Raw genomic sequence first — 22,492 nt, 5'->3', positions numbered from 1 at the left:
CCCAAGGGCTATCACATACTGTAATCATAAATGTTATTTATTCATGACTAAAAAAGACAAAATTAGTAGGTAGGGGGTTAGAAGGGCAGGAGTGGGAAGTTATTGAAAGGATAAATCTGTCAGCTATTCAGGTTAAACATAACATTCAGAAGCAGCACTTTCAGCTATAAAATGATTTGGTAAATTTCTAACAGGAGATTTTTATTTTGTAATTTAACAAATATATAGAGACCCTAAAAATGTTACTAAAACTAGTAGATTCTGCCTGATCTCAGCAGCTTTTTTTTTTCTTCTAAAAACCAGATTTCAGATTTGAAACATAAAAATAAACTATGCTCAGAGTACCAGGTGCTCTTTAAAAATAAAATATTGCTGGAGTGTGGGGGGAAGTAAGGAAGGCCTTACTAGTCTGGAAAAGCCTATAATAAACAATGAAACCCTTTGCAGGCTTCTAGAAAGAATTCTGAAGATTAGGGATCAGATTGAAAACACAATTACCACAGGAGGATTCAATTAAACATACACTTGGTTCTATGGAATAACACTACTCCATTTTGGTAATATAAATGCTTTGACAGCTGGGTACAAAAATGGAATGACCTGCTCTTTAGCTACTCATGGAAAGCTTTAGCATGGATGAGATTCCTGACTCTGGCTATGTCTACCACAAGCCCCATGCGCACTGAGTATTTTAGTGACAAAATAAATCTTAACTGTTTGTATGACAACATGTGTCTGGGTCATATAAGAAACTATTCAAGGGTATTTTTATTGAACATTTTTACTAAATGTTTCTTTTTCCCATGGCCATAGCTAATTTAGGCCCATCTCTTTCATTTTATTTTGTCAGAAGACTATATCTTTACCCCTCCTTTCTTAAAAAGTCAATTTCCTGATAGCCATTCAAATGTTAGCCATTCAAATGGTCCCAGCACCATTTGTTAATTGTTATGGACAACCAGTGGTTTTGAGTGGTTTAGTGCTCTCCTGGGGTGGAAAGTAAATAAAACACTTTAAGTAGAACAACTACCTAAAATATACCAAAGCAATAAGCCATCATTCATCAATGCTAATGATGCCATAGACAGATTCACTCTTGAAGAGACATAAGTTTAGATTCCCTTTTCCTATATGGTCATGGATGTGCCCTGACCAGCCATGGCCCCTAATAGTTTCCTTATGACAAAGGGAATTGCCTTTATATATATATATATATTTGTCTGGAAGAGTTAAATTTGTTGAGGTATGACACAGAAAAACCTGACCACTTGAATAGTGTGTATTGACTATTTGAACAATATATGGCTAAGTTATATGCTTTCTTAATAGGCAGATTCAAATCAGTTTCAGCTGTGTAGGCCTCAGTTTTATCTTTGTGCAATGCAAACAGAAATAGGTCCTACTTCCCAGTCTTGCTGTGTAGATTAATTTAAACCTAGTTCACAGTGAGTCCTAAAATTGTGGCCTCTTACTGGATAACAAAGCCACCCAAAGATAATATAAAATTACTTAGTTGTAGAAATGTTTTGCTTTGTTGGTTTCCAAGAATATTCTCTACTCATTGACACTTGTTTAAAATTTAAATGTGAGTGTTTATCCCTTCAGTAGCCTATTCTCCCAATTTCTTGTTCAAACTAGAAGCTTTAAAAACTTACATTGGGTTTCTTTTTCTTTTTTTCTTTTTTTTTTTAATGTATGAAATTTATTGTCAAATTGGTTTCCATACAACACCCAGTGCTCATCCCAAAAGGTGTCCTCCTCAATACCCATCACCTACCCTTCCCTCCCTCCCACCCCCCATCAACCCTCAGTTTGTTCTCAGTTTTTAAGAGTCTCTTATGGTTTGGCTCTCTTCCACTCTAACCTCTTTTTTTTTTTTTCCTTCCCCTCCCCCATAGTCTTCTGTTAAGTTTCTCAGGATCCACATAGGAGTGAAAAAATATGGTATCTGTCTTTCTCTGTATGGCTTATTTCACTTAGCATAACACTCTCCAGCTCCATCCACGTTGCTACAAAAGGCCATATTTCATTCTTTCTCATTGCCACGTAGTACTCCATTGTGTCTATAAACCACAATTTCTTTATCCATTCATCAGTTGATGGACATTTAGGCTCTTTCCATAATTTGGCTATTGTTGAGAGTGCTGCTATAAACATTGGGGTACAAGTGCCCCTATGCATCAGTACTCCTGTATCCCTTGGGTAAATTCCTAGCAGTGCTAATGCTGGGCCATAGGGTAGGTCTATTTTTAATTTTTTGAGGAACCTCCACACTGTTTTCCAGAGTGGCTGCACCAGTTTGCATTCCCACCAACAGTGCAAGAGGGTTCCCGTTTCTCCACATCCTCTCCAGCATCTATAGTCTCCTGATTTATTCATTTTGGCCACTCTGACTGGCGTGAGGTGATATCTGAGTGTGGTTTTGATTTGTATTTCCCTGATGAGGAGTGACGTTGAGCATCTTTTCATGTGCCTGTTGGCCATCTGGATGTCTTCTTTAGAGAAGTGTCTATTCATGTCTTCTGCCCATTTCTTCACTGGATTATTTGTTTTTCGGGTGTGGAGTTTGGTGAGCTCTTTATAGATTTTGGATACTAGCCCTTTGTCTGATATGTCATTTGCAAATATCTTTTCCCATTCCGTTGGTTGCCTTTCAGTTTTGTTGATTATTTCCCTTGCTGTGCAGAAGCTTTTTATCTTCATGAGGTCCCAATAGTTCATTTTTGCTTTTAATTCCCTTGCCTTTGGGGATGTGTCAAGTAAGAAATGGCTGCAGCTGAGGTCAGAGAGGTCTTTTCCTGCTTTCTCCTTTAGTGCTTTGATGGTTTCCTGTCTCGCATTCAGGTCCTTTATCCATTTTGAGTTTATTTTTGTGAATGGTGTAAGAAAGTAGTCTAGTTTATTCTTCTGCATGTTGCTGTCCAGTTCTCCCTGCACCATTTGTTAAAGAGACTCTTTTTTCCATTGGATATTCTTTCCTACTTTGTCAAAGATGAGTTGGCCATACTTTTGTGGGTCTAGTTCTGGGGTTTCTATTCTATTCCATTGGTCTATGTGTCTGTTTTTGTGCCAATACCATGCTGTCTTGATGATTACAGCTTTGTAGTAGAGGCTAAAGTCTGGGATTGTAATGCCTCCTGCTTTGGTCTTCTTCTTCAAAATTACTTTGGCTATTCAGGGCCTTTTGTGGTTCCATATGAATTTTAGGATTGTTTGTTCTAGCTTTGAGAAGAATGCTGGTGCAATTTTGATTGGGATTGCATTGAATGTGTAGATAGCTGTGGGCAGTATTGACATTTTAACAATATTTATTCTTCCAACCCATGAGCACGGAATGTTTTTCCATTTCTTTATATCTTCTTCAATTACCTTCATAAGCTTTCTATAGTTTTCAGCATACAGATCTTTTACATCATTGGTTAGATTTATTCCTAGGTATTTTATGCTTCTGGGTGCAATTGTGAATGGGATCAGTTTCTTTATTTGTCTTTCTGTTACTTCATTATAACTGTATAAGAATGCAACTGATTTCTGTACATTGATTTTGTATCCTGTGACTTTGCTGAATTCATGTATCAGTTCTAGCAGACTTTTGGTGGAGTCTATCGGATTTTCCATGCATAATATCATGTCATCTGCAAAAAGCGAAAGCTTGACTTCATCTTTGCCAATTTTGATGCCTTTGATTTCCTTTTGTTGTCTGATTGCTGATGCTAGAACTTCCAACACTATGTTAAACAACAGCGGTGAGAGTGGACATCCCTGTCGTGTTCCTGATCTCAGGGAAAAGGCTCTCAGTTTTTCCCCATTGAGGATGATGTTAGCTGTGGGCTTTTCATAAATGGATTTTATGATCTTTAAGTATGTTCCTTCTATCCCGACTTTCTCAAGGGTTTTATTAAGAAAGAATGCTGAATTTTGTCAAATGCTTTTTCTCCATTGATTGACAGGATCATATGGTTCTTATGTTTTCTTTTATTAATGTGATGTATCACAATGATTGATTTGTGAATGTTGAACCCACCGTGCATCCCAGGAATGAATCCCCCTTGATCATGGTGAATAATTCTTTTTATATGCTGTTGATTCGATTTGCTAGTATCTTATTCAGAATTTTTGCATCCATATTCATCAGGGATATTGGCCTGTAGTTCTCTTTTTTTACTGAGTCTCTGTCTGGTTTAGGAATCAGAGTAATACTGGCTTCATAGAATGAGTCTGGAAGTTTTCCTTCCCTTTCTATTTTTGGAACAGCTTGAGAAGGATAGGTATTATCTCTGCTTTAAATGTCTGGTAGAACTCCCCAGGGAAGCCATCTGGTCCTGGACTCTTATTTGTTGGGAGATTTTTGATAACTGATTCAACTTCTTCACTGGTTATGGGTCTGTTCAAGCTTTCTATTTCCTCCTATTTGAGTTTTGGAAGTGTGTGGGTGTTTAGGAATTTGTCCATTTCTTCCAGGTTGTCCAGTTTGTTGGCATATAATTTTTCATAGTATTCCCTGATAATTGCTTGTATTTCTGAGGGATTTGTTGTAATAATTCCATTTTCATTCATGATTTTATCTCTTTGGGTCATCTCCCTTTTCCTTTTGAGAAGCCTAGCTAGAGGGTTATCAATTTTGTTTATGTTTTCAAAAAACCAACTCTTGGTTTCATTGATCTGCTCTACAGTTTTTTTTTTAGATTCTATATTGTTTATTTCTGCTCTGATCTTTATTATTTCTCTTCTTCTGCTAGGTTTAGGGTGTCTTTGCTGCTCTGCTTCTATTTCCTTTAGGTGTGCTGTTAGATTTTGTATTTGGGATTTTTCTTATTTCTTGAGATAGGCCTGGATTGCAATGTATTTTCCTCTCAGGACTGCCTTCACTGCATCCCAAAGCATTTGGATTGTTGTATTTTCATTTTCGTTTGTTTCCATATATTTTTTAATATCTTCTCTAATTGTCTGGTTGACCCATTCATTCTTTAGTAGGGTGTTCTTTAACCTCCATGCTTTTGGAGGTTTTGCAGACTTTTTCCTGTGGTTGATTTCAAGCTTCATAGCATTGTTGTCAGAAAGTATGCATGGTATGATCTCAATCCTTGTGTACTTATGAAGGGCTATTTTGTGACCCAGTTTGTGATCTATCTTGGAGAATGTTCCATGTGCACTCGAGAAGAAAGTATATTCTGTTGCTTTGGGATGCAAAGTTCTAAATATATCTGTCAAGTCCATCTGATCCAACGTATCATTCAGGGCCCTTGTTTCTTTATTGAACATGTGTCTAGGTGATCCATCCATTGTTGTAAGTGGGGTATTAAACTCCCCTGCAATTACCACATTCTTGTCAATAAGGTTGCTTATGTTTGTAATTGTTTTATATATTTGGGGGCTCCTGTATTCAGCGCATAGACATTTATAATTGTTAGTTCTTCTTGATGGATAGACCCTGTAATTATTATATAATGCCCTTCTTCATCTCTTGTTGCAGCCTTTAATTTAAAACCTAGTTTGTCTGATATAAGTATGGCTACTCCAGCTTTCTTTTGACTTCCAGTAGCATGATAAATAGTTCTCCATCCCCTCACTTCATTCTACCAATCTTTTCCCTGTTTCCATGAGCTCAGTTTTTTTAAATTAGATTCCACACACAATATAATCTACTTTAAGTTCTCTCAATTAGTCACAATGAAATGAAACTTTGTAGAAACTTCTCAGATCTCATATGTACCATAATTCTTTTTAATGTTTATTTATTTTTGACAGAGAGAGAGAGAGAGAGAGAGAGAGACAGAGCATGAGTGGGGGAGAGGCAGAGAGAGACACAGAATCCGCAGCAGGCTCCAGGCTCTGAGCTGTCATCACAGAGCCAGATGCAGGGCTCAAACTCACAGACCAAGAGATCATGACCTGAGCCAAAGTCAGACGCTCAACCGACTGAGCCACCCAGGTGCCCCTCATATGCACCATAATTCTTAAGTAGAAGGCATTAACCTTGATCATGAAGACTTCTTTTTGGTGGAAACATTTTTATCACCTAACATTATTTTCTTCATGGTACTCTTGAAAAATAAAATTAACACATATCAAGAGAGATATAAAATAGTAATACTATCCTCTCTTATTATAGCCAACCTAAAGTTCCATACTAACTCCATACATTTAATGACTTACAAAGTTTAACTATTTCATAAATTGAATTAACTTCTCGATAGCAACTACTGACTCTATAGCATCATTTTTTATCCATTCTTCAACCTGCTACATTCTGCTTTCCACTCCCACCCCTCCCATTAATTGCTCTCTTCAAGGTCAAATATAACCTCTATTTCTAAATCCAGTTAACATTTACCAATTCAAGACAAATATACTTGAAACCCACTTACATAGGACCATGTAGTCCAGATTGCCTAGCCTGGCAAACAAAGGACTCATAATCTAGCCCTAATTTATCTCTCCAGCCCCAACTCCCCTATTTGTTCTCTCTACCCCGGTTATAATTTACTGCTTACTGCTTCTCTGGAGGCTCTCTGAGTCTTTGTCAAGGGCTGTTTCCTCCCTTGCCCTGGCTAACCCAATTTATTCTCCAGAACTCCCCTTAGATGTCACTCCTTCCAAAGAAAAGCTTTCCATGACCTCCCAAGGAGGGATTAGTTGCCTCTTCCTTGACCTCTCTGTGCTGCCCTAACACATTGTGTTATAATTGCCTGCTTAGGTGTTTCACACACCTCCAGACTATAACATCCTTAGAGGTATGGTGGTAAACCCATGCTTAGGACATAGTACTGGGTACTTTGTACATAGTCTGTTGATCAGGTTTAAATACATGACTAGGAGTTTCCTCACATAAACATTATTTCCACAGATCAGAAGCTAGTCAAACTTAAAGCATTACCACTTATAAATAATGGAAATACACATTCATTTCCATTTGGAAAGGAGTTTTGAGTTTGGGTGCTTTAAAATCTCACTGTTGTCCAAACAAAATAGGAAATTGAAAAAAAAAGGACATAAACCTTCACTTCTACAAATTTGCACTTTAAGAAAACTGGTTGGATGGACTAAGACATATTCAAATTTACTCTACTGTATTTCTAAGGTCTGTCAAACAAGCAGTCTCTTCAGGTTTTTCAATATTTAAAAAAAATAGTAGCAGGGGCACCTGGGTGACTCAGTCAGTTAAGTGTCCAACTTCGGCTCAGGTCATGATCTCATAGTTCGTGGGTTCGAGCCCCGCATAGGGCTCTGTGCTGACAGCTCAGAGCCTGGAGCCTGCTTTGGATTCTGTGTCCCTCTCTCTCTCTGCCCCTTCCCCTACTTGTGCTGTCTCTCTCTCTCTCTCTCAAAAATAAATAAACGTTAAAAAATTGTTTTAAATAGTAGCAAAACAGAGTTGAAAAGGAAACTGATAAACATTTGTTGAAGCCAATCACTCTTTAGCAGAAGGTGGAAACAAGGAAGCCATATTCTTGATAATATCCTCATAATGTTCTGTGAGATTCTTCAACTAAGTTACAGCTTCCAGGAAAAAACTAACTATTCATTCAATAATTCATCCAAAACATTTTTGTTGAGAACCTATTCCATGGCAAGCATTGACACAGAATCAGACAGACAGAAACAGCCTCCGCCCTGTAGCACTTAGATTCAGTTGTACTCTATGTTTGACAGCAGCTTTTTACTGAAAAAAAAAAATCTGAATCTCTTAAGTCTTAGCCCCAATGCATTTATAATTTTACTTTGTTATTATAAACTACTTCTCAGACCTGGATAACTACCTTGTAAACATTTATTGTGTGTCTCAAAAAATATCTTTGATTCTTTAAGAAAGGATTAAGCATTATCTGTCTCCCCTCATCCAAATTAGAATGGGCCACAGTTTGGACTTTCTTTTTTGTATCCCTGAAACCAAGCCCACGTCCTGGAGTATAGCAACCATTCAAAAAGCCCTTAAGAATGAATGAAGAGATGAATATTATATAGAATAAGAATCAAGAAAACAGAAATCCCAGACCCAGCTCTGCTGTTAAATGTGTGTGTGTGTGAGTGAGTGTGTGTGTGTGTGTACGTGTGTACGTGTAAATTTCTTCATCAATAACAGAGTAGGATTTAAGCTCTAGCTCTGAAGTATAATCATAAAGGAACAAGAATGGCATGGGAGGTCAAAGGATTAAAGATCTAGTTCCTATTTAATGTTGCAGAATTTTGATAAATATTAAAATATGAAAAACGAGAAAGGTCTAAAAAATGATTCTCAGGCTGAAATTTAGAAGACAGATGCTTTTATATAACTCTGAAATGTTTTATTTTATTTAAACTAATTCTTAACTTGCTCAACTCAAGTTTCAAAGCTCTTTATAGAAAAAGGAATAAAAGTGAAAGGGACAAGGATATCCTTATTTTTTGTGACCCAGTTGTTACCTATTTCATGTCAATACAATGATGTTGGTTTAAGAAATCTGGCTTTCTTCAGCAGTTAGTAGAAAAATAAATGAAGGGCTAAAAGGTGCTGAGGAAGAAAGACATATAGCAGATACTATGTGGAAGAGAAGAACAGTAATAGCAATTAGGCATACCAGTAAGAGCCAGCATGTAGCAAGAATAGCAAAACTTGTCAAGAAAAATCCAAAAGGAATTCTAGAATTAGCAAATGTTCAAAGGTTCTTCACTCTGTGCTGGAAGCTCAAAATCCTTTTTATCTTCATTATCTTCTGTCAACCTACAGATCACCTTTGCAGACTGAAGTGTAATTTGATATAGAGATACATATGTCATGTTCTCCACTGAAATCCAGACATATGAGTTTGTCTGGTAAACTGGTGGGGTGGGCCTGCTGGAAGATGATTTGCACTGGGAGACTGAGGAGTCTTCTGGAGAAAACCCAGTTTGACTCAATAGCAAAGACACAGTTGCTGGGGAGGAAGACAGGAGGGTAGCAGCATGTCTTGAGTATCATGTCATTACTGAGATTTGTCCCATTGGCCAAAGCCTCCCACATTGATTCCTAGACTCAAGAAACTGTTTCTGCTATTGAGTGTATAAATATTGATGTCCAATGAAATGCCACTTTGGTACCCATGTGATAAAATGTAGCTTAAGAGGAAGTAAAAAACATTTCCCTTATTTACCATGGGTCCAAGGCAGTGTCAGAGCATTGGAGGTCCCAGAAAACAGTTCACTTTGGAAACCTTAAAGGCTCCAATCCAAACATGGGAGCTTCAGTGCCCAGTATAATGCCTTAGACTACATCCCCAGGAGAACTACTCCTGCAAAATGGCAGGCTCAGCAGCCCTTAGCTCTCAGCAGAAGTGAGAAGGACACATTCATGAGCCCATGTGGGACCACCACTCCCAGGCCTGACCTGCCCAGAAGAAAAGACTTTAGAACTAAAGGTCCTGCAGTAACAAACAGATACAAAGGCCAGAAAACAACTTATTATTCTCAGTGCAGGCCGCTGTGGTTTGCAGTAACTTCAGTAGCAAAGAAACTAGGGCGATCAGCCCTGCCCTCTAGCAAAGAGACCTAGACTAATTCTGCTCACTGGGATCATTTAATGTCTCTGGGCCTCCATTTCCTCATTTTTATTTAATAAGCATATATGGAGTACCAACTGGAGACACACTGCCGAGTGCTGAGAATATCAAAATTAAAACAACCTGACCCTTCAAGGAGATTTTATTCCCACAGGGGACACAGACACGCAGACATATATGCACAGGGCAATCATAGACTGTAGGTCAGTATAATGAAAAGGGAAATACACGTGGTGCTGTTGTAGTGTAGACAAGTAAGTATTTAACCCACTCTGTGTCATAAAATGGAAGGGAAAATTTCCCATGAAAGCCAGATTTTCAATCTATGAAAGTGGAGCATGATTATTATCCAGGAAATTATGGTTGTACAATTCAGTAATGACCAGAACCTAGGTCTAGAGATTGCTCATAGAGAAAATAAGAGATAAGCTTTACAAAACATTACAAAATATGAAGAAATGTTCTAAATATAATGTTGAGGAGTGCCTGGGTGGCTCAGTCGGTTAAGCGTCCGACTTCTGCTCAGATCATGATCTCATGGATCGTGAGTTGGAGCTCTGCGTCAGACTCTGTGTTGACAGCTCAGGGTCAGAAGCCTGCTTCAGATTCTGTGTTTCTCCCTCTCTCTGCCTCTCCCTCACTCACACTCTGTCTCTCTCCCTCTCAAAACTAAATAAATATTAAAACTAACGTTTTAAAAAATAAATATAATGTTGATAAAGGAAAAACAATAAACAACATTTGTACACGTGTATAATGTATAATGCTTCAAAATAACACCATTGTCTATATTTGCACATATACTTAATAAATGTGTAAGGAGAGAGAAATCAAGGAAGACTGAATATGTGTATATATACATGTATATAAAAACAAATATGGAAAGAAATACAACAAAATGTTAACTGGTTCTCTTTTAGATAATATTTTCTTAATTATTTAAAAATGTTTATTTAGTTTTGAGAGAGAGGGAAACAGAGCACCAGTGGGGCAGGGGCAGAGAGAGAGGGACACACAGAATCCTAAGCAGGCTTCAGGCTCTGAGCTGTCAGCACAGAGCCCAACGCAGGGTTCAAACCCATAAACCACGAGATCATGACCTGAACAGAAAACAGACATTTAAGCTACTGAGCCACCCAGGCGCCCTTCTTTTAGATAATACTTAAGTTGTTTACGGATGGATAATGGATGACTTCATAGCTTCATATTTTCCTATATTTTGTAAAATGTGTACATTGAGCATATATTACTTTTATAACCAGAAAAAAAACACTATTATTTAAAACAGTCATTAGGAAGAAGAAAATTATAAAATGCTTAGAAACATAATAAATTCATTTTTAAATGTTAGCAAATCACTGAAAAAGAAGCTTCTAATCAAATTGCAATTGCTAAATTCATTGTTCTCTCCTTTCATATACTTCTGCAGAAGAAAAATGTTTATTTTTTCTAAGATATAGCTGATTCACACATTATTTTATATTTTATTTATTTTTATTTTTTAAAATGTTTATTTTGAAACATTTTATTTTTTTTAAATGTTGATTCATCTTATTTATTTTTCATGCACGTGCAAGTGGGGAAGTGGAGAAAGGGCAGAGAAAGAGAGGGAGAATCTCAAGCAGGCCCTAAGCTGTCAGTGGAGCCCTACATGGGCCTTGATCCCACAAACTGTGAGGTCATGACCTGAACCAAAATCAGAGCCTGTGCCCAACCAACCGAATCACCCAGGTGCCCCTGATTCACACATTATTTTTTAATTGCTAGTTGTTAGTTAGCTCCAACCCAGAATTTCTGAAAGTGTTTAAAAGAAAACTAAGTGATAGACATTCAGCATGTGTTTATAGCAAAATCTTTACTGATTAGACAGGGAAGAGAAAATAATCCCTTACTATAGCACAAAATTCTATCCAAACTAAGTCTTAACAACACTCGGAGAGGGAGAAAAATAACCAGTTATTTATAGAATTCTCTAAGTATTTAAAACCAAACATCTGGAGGTTCAAGACTAAGAGTAGGTTTTATTATATGTATCTGAGTGGGATCAGTTGAACCACGGGCCATTTCACACCACACACAGTGCTTAACATCATCTCTCCAAGCTAAATGTTCAATAGAAAGATGAAAAGGATGAGGACAAAGGTAACACTATGAAGTGTCTTCACTGTTCATTCCACAAACTCTATTAAGTATCTACCACATGCCAGGCTATCTTCATTTCCTCAGCAATACAAAGATAAGACAATTTGAGGTCCCAAAGATAAGATAATTTCAGGCCCCAGACAAGTGGGGCATGGGCAGTAGGTTGGGCTGGGTGCAGTGCCCCAGAAGTTTGCAGTAGGGGCAGAGATGTGGATCACTTGCCCAAGGTCTGCAGAGCATAGTGTTAAGCAGAAAGAATATAAAAGGTAATTTCTAAGAGATATACAAAAATCAAATGCAGGCTGACCAAGTGAATTGTCAGTCCTAAAGGGGTACTAGAGAGGAGGACTCCTAGTAGGAGACAATGGAACAGAAATCAAAACAGACAAGAGGATTCACAAGGTAGGGACAAGTGGAGAAATTTCCTGAGGCAGAGTGCATTCTGCATAGAGAATATATTTGCAATGTGGAATGGGAAAGAAGTGGACAAACATAATCCCTGCCTTCAAGATCACAGCTTGGCAGAAAAGAGAGATAACACTCATTTCATTCACTATGTATCAGCGCCACCCAACAGTTCTAGAAATACACCTCAGTCAAACACTCAATTTGTGTTGTATGAATGGATGATGATAATGAAGATTGTCAAACAGACAAAGGAGGCTGTACATATTTTTTAAATGTTTATTTTTATTTTGAGAGAGACAGAGACAGAGTGCAAGCTGGGAAGGAGCAGAGCGAGAGGGAGACAAAGAATCCGAAGCAGGCTCCAGGCTCCAAACTGTCAGCATAGAGCCCGAAGTGGGGCTTGAACCCACGAACAATGAAATCATGACCTGAGCTGAAGTTGGACACTTAACCAATGAGCCACCCAGGGGCCCCAAAGAAGGCTGTAGATAAAGAGGGCAGGGAGGTGGAATGCTCCCAAGTCGGGGAATCAAGACACCTGGTTCTAGTCCTTGGCTCTGCCACTAACTAGGGTGAACTTGGACAAGTTATTTAGGTTCCAAGTTTCATGAGGGAGTTGGAGCAGATGATTGCAAAGACCCCCTTTTCCTCTATTTCCTTTTTACCATAAAAGGAATTCATCTATCTTAAATCAGATTGTAAAGTCTTTTCTGATTTTGCCATTCTTCCAACTGAGTTGAACAAACTTGAGTGTTTTATATCTCTTGGTCCTTTTAAAAATCAACTACATTTTGAAGCATCTGCTTGAACAGTTATTTAAAACACACACACACACACACACACACACACACACACACTTAAATCTAAGCAATATCCTTGTGATATCTCCCTTGTGGATATGTAAACTTTCAACCTCTTACCTTAGATAGAGTTTCCACATTTGTCCTATTTAATCAACAATAAAAGTCAGATATGTCATTCCTTATATTTTTTGCATTAGCAGCATACTATAAATTCCAAGTACAAAAGGTTTTTTGGGTTTGGTTTTTTGTTTCGTTTTTTTTTTTTTTGGCCCTTCCACATTCTACAGTAAGAAAGAAGTTAATAATAGTTAACCAAAATAATTTATGCTTTAAAATTCCTCAAAGAGCAAGGAGAAAATAATAATATCCATCCCAATGTAGGCTCTGGTCTCAGCAGTTCCATTTGTATAGGATATGACATACTAAGGGGAAAAATCATAAATCAGTATTATTAATGTTATAAAAATATCATTACATTTTTCAAGTTCTAGATTTCAACAAAAACATTTCAATTTTGTTTGAACCATTGCTTCCTAAAAAGTTAATTTAAATATTTTCAAAGAGATTTTAAAACCCATTTTGTTATCTGCTGTCAGTATCAAGATAGATTAAGTCTTCACAAAAGGACAGATAAGAAGAATTTTCTATTCTAATAAAAACCCACAGAGTGAGGGAAAAAATAATGCACATAAGGTAAAATCAAGTTGGAAAGTAGAACATAGAAATTCTAAAAGCCCACAAAATATTATGTAAGGATTCCAAACTGGTGAAAGTGGGAGAGTGAGGGCCCATTTCTTTAAATTACATATTGAAATCAAATTACTAATTTTCAGGAGGTACTATTTCTAATTCCATGCCCCATATGCAATCATCTTGAAACCCCATCAGACTCGATTAGCCAAATGAAGTTTCCGGAAAAACTGTTTGAAAAGAGAGGGAGGAACTTAGAGCGGAAAACAAAATAAAGTTTCACATCTGTGTCAGCATCTGAAGTTGCTCTGTAAGATCTGATAACTTGTTAGAAAGCAATCTTTTTTGCAAGGCAGTGGATTTACATCATACATTTTATCTCTCCAAGGAAATTTTAATTACTGGTTCCAATCATTTCTGATTGATTTGCTTTTTATTCATCCAAGGTATCCTCTGCTCTGTGATGAAATCAAGCCTTCAATAAAATTCCAAAAATTTCAGAACAATTTACAAGCTCCAGATGACTGAAAGTTTTCTCATGTCAGTTTGGCATTCAGGAAAAGAGTTTCACCAAATGCATTCTGAAGAATACATCTGGCATTCACTAAAATAAAAAACTCACCAATGACATACTTGAGGCAAATTAATGTCACATAAATACAAATTTGCCAATATTCTTCGAGGCCAGAGCTGCAATCCAACCTTCATGTATTTCAGTGAGTTCTCTTCTAAAGCGCAAGCCACCAGTCACATGGCTTAATGTTTGGGGTATTTTAGCAATCAGTTTAATAAATACATATCATCTTCTGTATACAATGGTTTGTGTATGTGTGTCTGTTGGGGGGAGGTGTATTAGAAAAGACTTCACATCTTCTGAAAGCCCACTTAAATTCATCTTTTCTCTTGACCTGATGCTGACTCCAAAAGACAAGCTAAAATCAAAGAATTTTAGAACTAAAAAGAGAATTAGAAGCTACCTCTTCCAAGGATTTGTTTCAATAATGGCAAGTATATCAGAAATCCATATGTGTATTCACCATGAGAATATTTTCACGGATAATAATGGTAAACTTAGCTATTCAAAAATATTGAATTTTTAAGCATCAATATGAAAGCAGCCCAAGAAAATACATAATTTAATCAACATTATTCTTGAAAGAGTATGTTACAGGGCTATCATTAGTCAGTGATCAATTTTTATCATGTCACTAAGAACCCTAGTATTTAACAAATGAACTCTTTCTATGAAAGGCGGAGGCTTTTACAGCCAATTCTGGCTCCAGTGTTGGCTTTTCCTTCAACAGCTTCATAAGGGAATATACTTTTACAAACTGGACCCAACTATTGTCTGGTTTGGCAACATGGCCAGGAATTGTAGGCAAATTCTACAATTCATGTCTTGGTCTCTAGAATGTCAGGGATACTCACTGTGGGTTCTTGCTGGGCACAGTTAGCCTATGCTTTTCAGTCAGTCACTCTTAGAACTGAGCCATACTGTGAGGACATCTTTGATTCAGATACACATTCTAAAGCATGTGGAAACTTAAAGTACAATGCATGGTCATCAACATCTGTGAATCTCTTCTGAAATTATGATATTTTCCCCACCAACAAGATCTTCAAATCTTTGAAATCTCAGGTTCCCTTGAGCTCATAGTAATTTAGCAAAGTGAATTCATTGCAGTCTCTAAGTGCAGTCTTCTCAATCTATTCATCCAGTTTGAACCTCTGGAGTTGCATTACATTGAAGAAATCATTCATGACCCTATTCTGTCCCTACAAACCTAGATTCAGTTGATGGCAGGGAGTAAGTGACATAAAGGAGAATTTAGAGCAGGGGTTTTGACACCAGACAGCCTACTTTTGAACCCCCACACTGCTGCTCACTAGCTGTACGATGAGGGCAAGTTACTAAACTACTCTGTGCCTCAATTTCCTTTTTAATAAAATAGGCATAGTAATAGTACTATTGAGTTAATACATATGAACTGCTTACCATAGTCCTGACACAGTGTAAATAACACATAAGTGTTAGCTATTACTATTTATTATCAGTAAGGAAGTATAATTTTATAAGCCATTTGAAATTCAGAATATTAGGTATCTCAGAGCCACTTATTCCAAAAATACTGTCATCTCAGGATGTTGCTCAGTATGGGGCCACACATTTCCATGACCCAGTCATAAAACTGCAGGGGACTAAGTGTCCAGACCCTGCTTCTTCTAAATATCCTCTGCACTACGAATAGGTACAAATGAAAATATGAAGACAATTTTCAACCTTGGTAACTTCTTTTATCCTATTATACAATGAATCTGATTTCCTAAGCTTACAGCACAGACCCATGAGTGATAGGTCCTTGTGATTAATAACAACAGCAGCAATAGCTATGTGTAAGGAACTGTACAAAGGGCTTTATGTGCATTCTCTTATTTAATACCATAAAAACTCTATAAGATAGGAATTATCACTATCCTCATTTTCCATATGAGGAAACTGAGGCCCAGAGAGGTTAAGGAACTTTCCCAGGTTCACACAACCAGTGAATGGCACAGTCAGGACTTGAACCCAGACTCTCTGGAATCCTAGTCTTCAGTGGGGTTGTCTTAGGGTGTATCTATCATTTCTGACCCAATTACTTTGGATACAGGAGACTTGATATTATGACTGGCAGAGCCTGGGTCACATAAGCTCCATGCAAATCACACAGATTGGAAATGTTCAGGACTAAATCATGGTGTCTGGATTCAAAGATAGAAAGAATCAGCCAGCAAAGGAAGCAATAAAATAAGGGCTCCTGGAGGATGCCCCAGTGCCCTGCCTGCCTTGTAGCTCATAGAGGCCGGCCTAAAGCCTAGAAGTGTTGACAGTCCTTGCAGAATGGGCTCTTTCCAGGCAGAGGAGCATGGAATTATGGGCCTGCATTCTTTATATCTTCAGTCTTATCAGCACGTGGAAATAACTTAAGACAATAATTGTGCCACATCACCAGACCCAATAACCATGTTCTGGGCCTTGACATTCTTTTTGTGCTGGCATTGGACCATTTCCCCTTATTTTTAGGGCCTACGAATTTTCCCTTTATGTATACTTAGTGGCATTCTACGGGAAGGCCTTTTTATGGCCTATCACTGTAAGAGTTGGTATCCAAGGGAAAATCAAGATATTATTACCAGAAGAAAAGGAGCTGGCAAAAACAAGGTGACAGATACAGGTAAAGTATAATATAATAACTGCAGTTACAAATGTTGTTACCCTGGTCAACATTTGTGTAGAACTGATTCAAAGTGATGCCATGGTAACCCAGCTAGAGCATAGCAAAGTTCAGGCAGGAAGTCCTGGCTACTTGTCCTACTTTCTTTCCACTACACAAACCTTTAAATTTGTCTAGAACTGGAGACTCTCCCAAGACACAGAACTTTCAGTGCAGAAAGTGGATAAGCCCTGGACAAACTGGGGTGAATTGAGCACCCTGCTATTAATCCCTATGTAATTGTTTCATTTTTATTACCTTCCTCCTGAATTCATTATTTTTAATACATTTCATTCTCCAATTGCCCACACACCAGTGAATATTCTTTTTTTTAAGTTTATTTATTTATTTTGAGAGAGAGAGAGACAGCACAAGTAGAGGAGGGGCAGAGAGAGAGGGGGAGAGAGAGAGAATTCTAAGCAGGCTTTGCACTGTCAGCACAGAGCCCAGTGTGGGGCTTGAACTCACAAACTATCAGACCATGACCTGAGCCAAAACCAAGAGTCGGATGCTTAATGGACTGAGCCACCCAGGCACCCCACCAGTGAATATTCTTAATCAGGTTTCAACCACAGGATTGGTTGACTCCATGACTCAGTTAACAAAAGAGCCTGTGGGTCCTCGATACTTCTAATTATTTTTAGGAAATTTTTAAAAAGGGAAATATTAAAATACAATATAAATTTTTCTTTGCAATACATATAGTGTAATAGTTGGTAAACTAGGAAGCAGAAGGCTCCCTTATAAAAGTTAGTCACTAATAACTTTTCAAATCACATGAAGAGAAGCCAGAGTTACCTTCTTGAATTAAAGGGAGAATTCAAATCTTAAATCTTTAAAAATCATACACACACACAAAAATGCCAGTGGGTGGTGGGGAGGAATTCAGAAGCTGATCCAAGCAGAAGTGGCTTGAACACTCAGCTTGCCCAAGGACAGAAAGCCTGGGAATCTCTCTCAACAGCCTCTCCCAAGAAACACTCGCAAGCTGTCACTCTGGAGTGCAGGATGCAAGCAGGGGACATCACGAGGGCCTGAGCTCCCAGGGTAGGAGGCTTTGTCACGCTGCAAGTGAGTATATTTTCTGCCACAAGTAATTGAACACCTGACTGAGACTGGCTTGAATCATAAGAAAATATATTACCTCACAAAACTGGAGTGCAGAGGTAGAACAGAGTCCACGTATGGCTGATTTCGAAGTGCAACAATCAGGGCCACATTATGACTTTCATGGTCCCTGGGCACTTTTGCCTTTATGGGCCCCTTCCTCCATTAAAAAAAAAAAAAATTATAGTTCATGACTGCAATAGAATTAAGACAAATTAATCCCGGCTGTATGACATTTATTTTTTCCTCTGACTTCATAAGAAAATAAAACATTGTGGAGAATCCCTAAAAGTATCATGGGTCCTAAGATCAGTCAGCCCTATGAAGAATCCATAAAGTATCTAGGTTCTGTTCGTGGTTGGCCACCCACATCATGTACCACCTTCGTGGATAGGCTGGCTTGCCTCCAGGAGATAACATGGCTGTCATTGGCAACTCAGGCAAAGGGCTCCATTGTTCCCGTCCACTGTGAGCTTTGAAGGCCTTTCCCCTAACTATGAAAAGGAAATACTTCCTTCTAGTTTTTATTCATTTGAAGTGGGACAAGTTTGGCACTTGCTTTTAAAGTTAAACATATTTTAGCATATAACCTAGTACTTCCTCTCCTAAATATCTTAAAGAAAGGAAAACATATGGCCACACAAAAAATGTCTGCATGAGTGTCCATGACAGCTTTATTCATAAACAACCCAAAATCTAGCAACAAGTGAACAGATAAACAAGTCAGGGTATAGCCACACACTAGAATACTATGCAGCAATAAAAAGGAATGAACATCTGGATGCATCTCAAAAGCATGCTAAGTGAAGGAAGCCAGACACAAAAGAGTACATATTCTAGGATCCGTTTATATGAACTTCTGCTGAGGAAAAAAAAAAAAAAAAACTCCAGGTAGACCAATTAGGAGGCTGTCATAATAATCCAGGTGGAAGATGATGCGTGCTCAGACCAGGATGTTAAGAAAAGAAGTGATGAAAAGTGGTCTGATTCTGGATATATTTTGAAGACAGAGCCAAGGGAATTTTCTAAAGAATTGAATACAAGGTGTGTGAGAAAAAGAGAAATCAAGGATGACCCATGATCTTGGACCTGAGCAAACTGGGAATTGGTATTAACTGGGATGGTAGAACAGGTGGATAGAGCAGGTTGGGAGAGAGGGTGAGACCCAGCAGACTTGCTAAGTTTGAAATGCCCACTAGGTGAGATGAAGATAACAATGTCAGCAGTTGGATATTCCGGCAGGAAGAGTTCCAGGCTGGAGATAGAAATTTGGGAGGTTCAACCCACTTTTTCTGGGGAGAGAGCAGAGGATAGATAGAATTTTAAAAAATAATAATAGAAGAAAATGGGTAGATCTTTTTTTTACTAACCAAAGGCAAATTTTTGTTTTGTTTTTTAAGTTTGGAGGTCATTAATGACTAAGAAAACAAACTTTTTGAATTTGATAGTAAAAATTTTCAGTACTATTAGCAAAACCCCACATACTTATGTAAGGTTCAGGGCCATGAAGCTCCTTTGATCTTGCCCAATGTTGTGTGTCTTGTAACCAATCTGGCAAGGTCTGGGCAACCCACTGCATATCCCAGAGATAAGGAGTGAGGCCTCTACCCAACAGCCTCTCACTCTGGCACTGTCTACCATCTTCTCCCCTGTGGCCAGCAGGAAAGGGAGCAGATCCTCTCTCTCCCACCCTCTCTCTCCTGCTCAGTGTCAAGGTCCTTAGCATCTTCAGTTTGCACATTGTCTCATTCATGAAGTTGTAGTTGGCCGTTTGCTTCTTAGAAGACATGACCGCCTTGGAAGCAAACTATTAATCTGACTGTAGAGTTGGAGCCTTCAGAGATAACAGCAATCTGTGTGGTATGATTTGAAGAAGCCAGAAAAAAATTTTTTTGCTCTCCAGATTCCCGAAATTCCACCATTAGTATGAAAGGTGAAAGTGAAATGCCCAACTTTGAATGACCCATCCTGGGGACTCCTGCAAGTGAACCAGTGCAGAAAAGAGAAGCAGTGGATAAGAAAAAGGGCCCATAAAAAGAGGAGGTGTGTGAGACCAAAATCAAAGCTGGCTACACAATTTTGTTAGTGTGTGTTATACCTGGCCCATTGCCAACCATGGCACATAGTAGGTCAACAATATTTGTGGAATGAATGGATTCTCTTTTTTTCTACATTTGAGGAAGCAGACCCTCCCCCACGCGCAAAAAAAAAAAAAAAAAAAAAAAAAAAAAAAGCATTTGAGAGAAAAGGCAAAAGAACCAGTGCAATGAATGGGTTAATTTACTGTCCTAGGAGTCACTTACTGGGGGGAAAAAAAAAAAGATTAAGCAGTTCCTCAGGACCCTCAGCAGCCCTCTGGGAGAGATGTTTCCCCTCTAAAGGGCACAAGATACTGTCCGGAAGGCTGGAGCATCACCAAGGCTGAGTCAAACCCAAGACCTCACACGGCAAACGTGCCATCTTCGGCCTGGGGTTCCGGGTGTCTGGGAACTGGGGTGGGGGCTGACAGGAGAGGGCAGGCGCGGACGCAGAGTGCGCTAAGAGGAGGGGGCGCGGACCGAGAAGCGCAGCACGCTCTCCCGCCCGGCCTGCAGTGCTAGGCTCAGCTCTTGCACCTCCCTCCGCTCTCTCCTCCGCCCCCCTTTGCCCTCCCCCTTTCCCTCCCTTTCTCCTCCTCCTCCTCCTGCCGCCGCGGCCGCTGCCAGACCTCGCCAGTTCAGACCCACCGGGCTGCCCTCCCCTGCGCTCTCCCCCTGCTGCCCAGGCCCGGAGCGCAGCGCGGCCGCACAGGTAGGAGCCCCCGGTGCACCCGGTGCCCGCCGGGCAGCGCTAGGGGAAATAAGTGGGGTGACCTCAGGGGTGCAGGGGTACCCGAGAACTGTCCCACACTGAGCAGGATCTCTCACGCAGAGAGGAAGGTGGAGGTGTGCGGTCTCGGAATGCGATCTGTCAGCATGTGCGAGTACCCGGGTGACATCTGTTTGGATGGGCAAGTGTGTGCGCGCCGACAATCAGCCGACTGGGCTTTGCCCATAAACGAGGCTTTGAAAGTTTCAGGGGGCTAATGTACGAGATTTAAGCCACACCTGGATTCCACAGGAGCTAGTTTGAAGCTGGAGCGCTGAGCAGCTCCCGGGTACTGCCGCATGTTGACTTTCTGTTGCGAGAGGGACCTCACCTCCCCGGGGGCAGGCCCGCTGCCCCGATACTGGACCCGGCTGCGGTGCGGTTCCCCGGTTCTGGTCCTAGGCAGCCAGATTCTGATACCAAAGGACTGATAATGCGCAGAGAATCAGAAGCTTTGGGCTGCTTCTCCACAAACCTGGGGCTTTTACACAAAGCTGCAGGCAGAGAACTGGCGTGAAAATGCCACTTAGAGAGTTTGTGTTGGAGGATATAAGAAGGAACTCTGAAGGGCAGGTATTCTACTAGGGAAGGAGATTGCTCTTCGAGTTTTGTTTTGGTGTTTTGTTAAAAAAAAAAAAATAACTTGAAGCCAAGGTAATTCATATTGATTCACAGGTATTTCAGCTGAGCTGTGCAAGGAACTTCCTTTACTAGCTGGAGGTGAGCACACAGGGAAAGCCTTAACGTTCAAGGAATCTGAGATTTGCTGCCCCACCTTCTCTCTCTCTCTCTCTCTCTCACACACATACACACACACACACACACACACACACACAAATGCACCATCTCCTTTGAAATTAAGCACCCTCTCTTTTCTTTTCCACCCCCTTTCTGGAGCCTGTTGTGTAGGTACAGTATAAAATGCTTGCTGAATATCCTTTGTATATGTTAAGCGCAGCTGGATGGAGTAAAGTGAAATGTAATTCTGCAGCCGTTTTACAGTTTTTGGTGCCTCGTTTGGCCACGAAGGTTGAGGAGGGGGAGGGGGAATGAGAAAGTAGATTGGAAATTGGGTATGATGGAACCTAAACCTCTCCCTCCTGCCCTTCCTTACTTGATACTTCACAGCTAAACTTTTGTTATTCCGCCCCCCACCCCTCCAGCAGATACTAAGCACTGGTTTGTCCTGTGTTTTCTTTGAGATTCATGATGTTGAAAGCCCTTTTCCTAACTATGCTGACTCTGGCTCTGGTCAAGTCACAGGACACCGAAGAAACCATCACGTACACGGTAAGGGGTGATGGAATTTGAGATAAGTGCGGTTCAGCGGGGTTCAGTGACACAAGAGAGACTTTATCCACTCCTGCCAGTGTATGTGGGCTGTAGGCTGTGGAGGGTAATAAATTAAACAACACTTTAGTATAGTTCACATTTTAAGATTTATTTAAATTGCCCATGGTTCCTCCAAAAGTTCATTTAGATCACCAATTGAGATAGGGAGCAAAATGTAATGATTCTGCAAAACCAAAAAAGGAGAGAGACCCTTTTAAAAACAAAAACCTAAGTAAGGTACATGTTTCCAAAACATGCAATAAATTAATGGAGGTAAGGAATTGGAAAGCCTGGATCCCTATATACAGGCAGATAAAAACAAACATCACAAAGAAAGCATGTGCCTCATTTGGGTGTGTGACTTATGTTCTCATGTAAATGACCTGTATTGAAT

At 39.4% G+C, this 22,492-nt stretch overlaps 1 protein-coding gene across 2 annotated transcripts in view; it reads left to right on the top strand.

The window, feature by feature from the left end:
- The first annotated feature begins 20,393 nt into the window (after positions 1-20,393).
- The window catches only part of EFEMP1 (EGF containing fibulin extracellular matrix protein 1), a 60,600-nt gene continuing 58,501 nt past the window's right edge, over positions 20,394-22,492 (top strand). Inside the window, exons 1-3 of one of the 2 annotated variants that reach the window (XM_027072418.2) lie at positions 20,394-20,709; positions 21,442-21,486; positions 21,969-22,056. In XM_027072418.2, coding sequence (XP_026928219.1) covers positions 21,973-22,056 — 84 coding nt within the window. In that variant the 5' untranslated portion in view covers positions 20,394-20,709; positions 21,442-21,486; positions 21,969-21,972. The remainder of the gene's footprint in view (positions 20,710-21,441; positions 21,487-21,968; positions 22,057-22,492) is intronic. The other variant, XM_015074209.3, reaches the window with a different exon arrangement.

This window comes from Acinonyx jubatus, chromosome A3, assembly GCF_027475565.1.
Source record: "Acinonyx jubatus isolate Ajub_Pintada_27869175 chromosome A3, VMU_Ajub_asm_v1.0, whole genome shotgun sequence".
NCBI lineage: Eukaryota > Metazoa > Chordata > Mammalia > Carnivora > Felidae > Acinonyx > Acinonyx jubatus.
This window is presented reverse-complemented; position numbering and strand designations above follow the sequence as displayed.